Source organism: Prosopis cineraria, unplaced genomic scaffold (genome assembly GCF_029017545.1).
Source record: "Prosopis cineraria cultivar Desert tree isolate PC_DT_omini unplaced genomic scaffold, ASM2901754v1 PC2, whole genome shotgun sequence".
Lineage (NCBI taxonomy): Eukaryota > Viridiplantae > Streptophyta > Magnoliopsida > Fabales > Fabaceae > Prosopis > Prosopis cineraria.
In genome coordinates, this window is record NW_026555333.1 from 10,313,063 (window position 1) to 10,319,960 (window position 6,898).

Below are 6,898 nucleotides of genomic sequence, written 5' to 3' on the forward strand. Positions count from 1 at the left end.
TGAAAATATATTTTTTTGGAATAAATTTCTCAAGAAATATATCTGAGATAGAATTCAAGCCATAAACTGGTCTGTTTAGAAGTGGTCAGCATGCCACGTGTCGCACATTCTCTATTAAACCACCAGGATAGAATTATCTGATTTATTATTATTTTTAACCAGATCTGATTTCTCCTTATCATCAAAAGAGAAAAAGAATTATCAGATTTCTCCGGAATATTAAGAAAAAAGAGAGAATTATCTGATTTCTCTTCCCGGGCCCCACTTCGTGTCCTCTTTGGTTTTATTAGATCCGAGCCGTTGAATCGAATCCTCATCCTTCTAGGAATTAACCTAGGGTTTCCAAAAGCCACTATAAAACTCACACTGTTTCGTATTGGCCGGTGCGGTGCAGGTAGAGACTGCCCTCCCAAAAAGAAAAAAAAACCTTCCCGTTTCTGGTTTTTCTTTGCGCGGCCACCGTTCGGATCTCCGACGGGTTTATCCCTTTTTATTCATCTTTATTCATCGTTACTTACGCAGAAAATCCATAAACTGTCATAGACACTTTGTTAGATCACCAGTGTGTATCTTTTGATAATCATCTATTCAGGATTTAAACTGTGTAACTGTCGTTTTCCCTCTCTAAAAGTTTTTCATCCTCAACTAGAGGGGGGGTGTAGGCCTGAATACCTCAAAACACCAAATTTAAAGGCGCAGGTTTAGAAGGAATAGACGGAGGCTTCTTTGTTGTGTGCGAGATGGCGCAAATGCAGGTGCAGCATCCGAACCCCTTGTCGGCTGTCAATGGTGTAGCGCCGGCTCCTACCGGGAACCAATTCCCGGGTGCATCCTTGTACGTTGGGGATCTTGACCTGGACGTGACCGATTCTCAGCTCTACGATCTCTTCAATCGGTTGGGGCAAGTTATTTCTGTTCGAGTATGCAGGGACGTCACCAGCCGTCGATCTCTTGGTTATGGTTATGTCAATTACAGTAATACTCAGGATGGTCAGTCGTATCTCTTTTATATTTTGCTTTAATTAGTCTTTACTGTAATGTTATATTATGTGCTCGCCTGCCAACGAAAATTGTAGCTATATGGTTATTGATCCGTGAGATGTATTTCGTTCTGTTTACCTCCGAAATATTTTCCTCAGAGCAGCAGTCACTGAATTGTTGAAACTTTGTTGTGGACACATGTCTTAAACTTTTGCAGGCGATTCCTTATGAATAATATGTAGTTGCTAATAAACTTTGCATTGTGGGTTGTTTTGTTAGTTCTTATTTGTAACTGTGGAATCACCCTTCTATCACACACACAACTACTAAAATTGCACAGATAGGAGAAACGATGGATAGGGGTTAGTGATTACTTATTATTTGTTGTCATATTTATCTGCAGCGGCCAGAGCAGTGGATGAACTGAATTTCACACCGCTGAACAACAAGCCCATCAGGATTATGTATTCCAACCGGGATCCTAGCAGTCGGAAGAGTGGTGCTGCCAATATATTTATCAAGGTACTTCTACGAGTGGTGATCATTTGGTGTACTATTTTTCCTGTCAGTTGTTTTAATCTCTTTTTAATAATGCGATTTCCTGTTCTAACGGTGGTGCAGAATTTGGATAAGACAATTGACCACAAGGCTTTACATGATACTTTTTCTGCTTTTGGAAATATTCTTTCTTGCAAGATAGCAACAGATGCATCTGGCCAGTCCAAAGGCTATGGGTTTGTTCAATTTGACAAAGAAGAATCTGCACAAAATGCCATTGACAAGTTAAATGGCATGCTTTTAAATGATAAACAGGTCTACGTAGGGCATTTTCTGCGAAAGGAAGATAGAGAAAGTCTTTCTAACAAGGAAAAATTTAATAATGTCTATGTGAAAAACCTGTCAGAGTCAATGATGGATGAAGATTTGAAGAAAATTTTTGGAGAATATGGTACCATTACTAGTGTTGTGGTAATGAGAGATGCAGATGGTAAATCAAAATGTTTTGGTTTTGTGAATTTTGAAAATGCAGATGATGCTGCCAAAGCTGTTGAGTCACTTAATGGAAAGAAATTTGATAATAAGGAGTGGTATGTTGGAAAAGCTCAAAAGAAATATGAAAGAGAGCTTGAGTTGAAAGGACGTTTTGAGGAGGTTATGAAGGAAGCACTTGACAAATATCACGGCACAAACTTGTATGTCAAGAATTTGGATGATAACATCAGTGATGAGAAATTAAAGGAACTGTTCTCTGGATTTGGTACAGTAAAATCCTGCAAGGTAACTAAATACAATACTCCCAGTATATTTTTTGGTCAAACTATCAAATCGTCTTCACAGCAAGTTTTTAATAAATGCAGTTCTCTTGACTTGAAATATCAGGTTATGCGAGAACCAAATGGAATAAGTAGGGGATCAGGATTTGTTGCCTTCTCGGCTCCTGAAGAAGCCTCTCGGGCTGTAAGTTATTATCTTTCTGTGACAATTTCATATCTTTTTAACAAGGAACTAGTATATTCATTCACATATCTGTTTATTCTTCTAGCTTGCGGAGATGAATGGTAAAATGGTTGCGGGTAAACCTCTGTATGTTGCATATGCTCAAAGAAAAGAAGACAGAAGAGCAAGATTACAGGTATTCACGTAAAAAAAATTTATGTGTAACTAAGTACATGTTTCAATTTGTTTTTTAAAAAACTATTATTTTTATTTGTTATTTCTTGTTTATCCAGCCCAAGTAATTGTTTCTTGCAGGCACAATTCTCACAAATGAGGCCTGTTCAATTGATGCCTTCGGTTGGTCCTCGCATGCCAATGTATCCTCCTGGTGCTCCAGGTCTTGGGCAACAATTTTTGTATGGGCAAGCACCTCCTGCCATGATTCCTCCACAAGTAATTCTTCACAAGTTATATATGCCTTGTGATTTAACTTTATGCAAATAAAATGTAATAGTCATTATGTGTCTCGAAGTTCTGAATAATTTGTGCAAAAACAATGTGATAGTCATTATTCTTTTTATTACCATAGTTTTCACCTTATTACACTGTGCTTACCTTTTGAATTTTTAAATTTTAATCATACAGTAGTGGCTAAAGGTGTGGGTAATTGAAGTATTGTATATTCCTTCTGCATCTATTACATATGTAGGCTGTCTTGAAGATTGCTATTGTCTGCCTTTGTTGTATTTGAAATATGTTGTGTGCTTTGAGTTATTTAAGTAATCAACCTTCTGAACCTCAATTCAGGCTGGGTTTGGTTATCAGCAGCAGCTTGTTCCTGGGATGAGGCCTGGTGGTGCTGCAATGCCAAACTTTTTTGTTCCAATGGTCCAGCAGGGTCAACAAGGCCCACGTTCTGGTGGACGCCGTGCAGCAGGTCCTTTGCAACAATCCCAGCAACCAATGCAACTGATGCAGCAGCAGGTTTGTTCCTGCATTGTTTGCTTGTAATTTTTTCTTTGTGATTCTGCATGACTGATGAGTTAGGTACTTTCTGTGTTCCTTAATTAGATGATTCCAAGAGGACGTGCCTATCGTTACCCTCCTGGTCGCAGCATGCAAGATGTTCCAATGCCAGGAGGAGCTGGTGGAATGCTTTCTCCCCCTTATGACATGAGTGGTTTACCAATCCGGGATGCTGCAGGCCAACCATTGCCCAGGCAGGCATTGGCAACGGCCCTCGCTAATGCGCCACCTGAACAGCAGAGGACCGTAAGTCTTGTTTTCTTCTAACTTTTTGCATTTTAATTAAGCCCCTTGTTTTGCTTTTATTTGCACTGGATGATGAATTTCTGTCATGCTGACTCCATCTCACGAATGTTTGTGTAGATGCTGGGTGAAGCTTTATACCCCCTAGTAGAACAGCTGGAGCATGATGCAGCAGCTAAGGTAACAGGCATGCTTTTGGAGATGGACCAGCCTGAGGTGTTGCATCTTATTGAATCACCAGAAGCTCTCAAGGCTAAAGTTGCCGAGGCCATGGACGTTTTGAGAAATGTTGCTCAGCAAGGTAGCAGCCCAACCGATCAACTGGCTTCGCTCTCTCTTAATGATAATCTAGTTTCTTAAGAGTTTGTGAGGTCGATTGATTGCAATCTATGCAGTCTGGTTACTTGCGACTGCTCCAACCTTTTCCTAGACATTGATGTCAGTCAATGCATAGGGAAGCTATGTTTTGTTCTTAACTATGGAGTATTCTATTTATTGGTTAGGCTTAGTTTCATTTGCGGGATCCTTTAGTTTATTTATTTGGTCGAGTTTGCTTTTAGCCTTTTATTGCAATGTAGTTCTACAGGATTGTTTTGCTCGATTTGACGGTAATTCTTTCAGATGGAGTTTTGATCTTTTGTTCCTATCTTTAGATTGGTTTGGTTTGTTATTTTTTTCGGTCTTTTTGATACACCCTTGGTTTGGGATAGCTTTTTGTTTCTCCGCGTGGGGCAAAGTACATGATGTTCCCCGGGGAAGGAATATTATTCCAGAAACTTTGTTAGCTAAACTTAAGGTTGTGATTTTTCAGTTTTTTCAAACATTAAATTGAGAAATTTATGCCCACCACATTCTTCACGAGTTAGCCAAGCTCCTCTCACTTAAACTGCATGTCAGGCTCCGTATTTTTACCGAAAGTTCGTGCTGACATCAGTTTCCCTCTTATTTTTTTCAATACTAATTTTTTTTGAGTCATACAAATAGTAACTTGTTTTCATTGTAGTTAGAGTTTATACTGTTCCGGTAAAAAGAAATAAATAAAAGTTTCTACGTCGGTAAGTACTATAAAATTTGTAGAGATTATAAAACAAGTTATTCAATTTCTCAAGAAATAAAGTCTGCGAGAGTAGCTTACTTTAGACTATCTTCGATGATGTATTTAGTTTGTTTTCAAATTTTTTCTCCCGTGCTAAAATCAATTTTCAAACTTCAGTAGCTTATGATGCATTTCTTTTGCGTAGATAAGAGATGAACTTTTTTCCCCTTCCTTCTCTTTTCCTCTGATCATGATTGGATCAAAATTTCATTCTTATTTAATATCTTATAAAGTTATAATTATTTTACATAAAAATCCATAAAAAATTGAAATGTACGAACAGTTTTCAGAATACAGACTATTAATAAAATAAAAAAAAATTGTATTATAAAAACATTTTTAAAGAGTAAAGTTTTCTTTCTTTCTTTCATTTTTTTTTTTAACTATGGTTTTAAAAGGCGGCCGAGTTGGGTCATTCCAGGGTTCCAGCATGGTAAATCAAAGGAAGCCATTCAAAAAAAGTCAGCCTCCATCTTTGACCATTGTTGTGTTATCTAGGATTGATGTCCCAGCCATGATCCGATCAGCAACTTACAGTTACTGATCAAGCATCATGCAGCAAAGGGGCATCCTTGTGAATTTATTTTGGTAGAAATCCTTGTAAATTAAAAAAAGAAAAAGGATATGGTATGGTCCAGGTCTTCACCATTATTATATACATAGAGCCAAGTTGGGTGGACTGCGTTTTGCTGCTTGAGAGTTATAACTCAGACATTGATCAACACCCAACTAGACATGAATTCTCACCCTTCCGTCCGACGAATCTCAGAATGCTTCATCAAGCCACCCCTTCCTCTCAATCACCCTGACCCCATCATCTGCTATCTGGTCACTACATCCAGAAAGGCCTCCTCTTCCTCAAGCCTTCTCCTCCCAATCATCCTCATGTCATCGACACTCTTCTCCGCCGCCTCAAGCACTCCCTTTCTCTCGCCCTCCTACATTTCTATCCCCTCGCCGGCCGTCTAGTCACCACACCTCTTCCCTCCTACTCCGTCTTCGTTGATTGCCGCAACAGCCAGGGAGCAAGATTTATCTGCGCCACTCTTGACATGACCGTCTCCGACATCCTCTCCCCCGTCGATGTCCCCTCCGTTGTCCAGTCCTTCTTTGACCATGACAGGGCGGTCAACCACGACGGTCACACCTTACCTTTGCTGTCCGTTCAGGTCACCGAATTGGTAGACGGCGTTTTCATCGGTTGTTCCGTGAACCATTGCCTCGCCGACGGCACTTCCTATTAGAGATTCTTCAACGCGTGGGCCAAAATCTTTCGAGCACTGGAAGGTGATAAATATAACAGTGATGATGTTTCTATTCCCATCTCACACCCGCCGGTTCACAATCGTTGGTTCCCAGAGGGCCTCATCAATCTTCCCTTCAGACATCACAACGAGTTCATAAGCAGATTCGAAGCACCGCCTCTGAGAGAGAGAATATTCCATTTCACGGCAGAGTCTGTTGCGAAACTGAAAGCAAAGGCCAACCAAGAGTCCAACACCACCAAGATATCGTCCTTCCAATCATTATCGGCACTCGCATGGAGGTGCATAACACGGGCGCGGAGTCTCCCCGGTGATAAGGGAACAAGCTGTAAGTTGGCGGCAAATAACAGATCAAGAATGGACCCTCCTCTGCCGCAGGAGTACTTCGGGAACTCGATCCACGCGATAACAGCGGAAACGACGTCGGGGGAGTTGCTAGAGCACGACCTTGGATGGGCAGCGTGGAAGATACATGCGGCCGTTGCGAACCACGACGACAGAGTAGTGCGTGGTTTTGTAACGAAGTGGTTGGAGAGCCCGATCGTGTTTCAACTGGGTCGGTACTGTGAGCCGTACAGCGTGATGATGGGGAGCTCACCAAGATTCGACATGTATGGGAATGAATTTGGAATGGGGAAAGCGGTGGGTGTTCGAAGTCGATACGCAAACAAGTTTAATGGCAAGGTGACGTCATATCCTGGACGTGAAGGAGGGGGAAGCATAGACCTGGAAATCTGTCTTCCCCCGGAGTTGATGACGGCTCTCGAATCCGATCACGAATTCATCAATTCTCTATAAAATGTTTATTCGGATCCAAACAAGGAATCAAGTCGACAGATTAAAATAATAA

At 40.8% G+C, this 6,898-nt stretch overlaps 1 protein-coding gene and 1 pseudogene across 1 annotated transcript; both read left to right on the forward strand.

The window, feature by feature from the left end:
* The first annotated feature begins 373 nt into the window (after positions 1-373).
* Positions 374-4,333, forward strand: LOC129302872 (polyadenylate-binding protein 2-like). The gene is made up of 9 exons (XM_054941750.1): positions 374-990; positions 1,385-1,503; positions 1,603-2,259; positions 2,362-2,439; positions 2,525-2,614; positions 2,734-2,871; positions 3,226-3,402; positions 3,490-3,690; positions 3,808-4,333. Exons 1-9 carry the CDS (start codon positions 741-743, stop codon positions 4,045-4,047), a joined length of 1,950 nt encoding a protein of 649 aa, XP_054797725.1. The 5' UTR covers positions 374-740; the 3' UTR covers positions 4,048-4,333.
* Positions 4,334-5,518: 1,185 nt separating this feature from the next.
* On the forward strand, positions 5,519-6,898 carry LOC129302873 (uncharacterized acetyltransferase At3g50280-like; annotated as a pseudogene).

What these genes read in the sequence shown, in the direction of transcription:
- LOC129302872 (XM_054941750.1), top strand. Translation starts at nt 741, where the DNA reads ATGGCGCAAATGCAGGTGCAGCATCCGAACCCCTTGTCGGCTGTCAAT. An exon ending in CTGCCAATATATTTATCAAG is followed by an intron (nt 1,504 to 1,602) that starts GTACTTCTACGA and finishes ACGGTGGTGCAG; the next exon opens with AATTTGGATAAGACAATTGA. An exon ending in CTGAAGAAGCCTCTCGGGCT is followed by an intron (nt 2,440 to 2,524) that starts GTAAGTTATTAT and finishes TTATTCTTCTAG; the next exon opens with CTTGCGGAGATGAATGGTAA.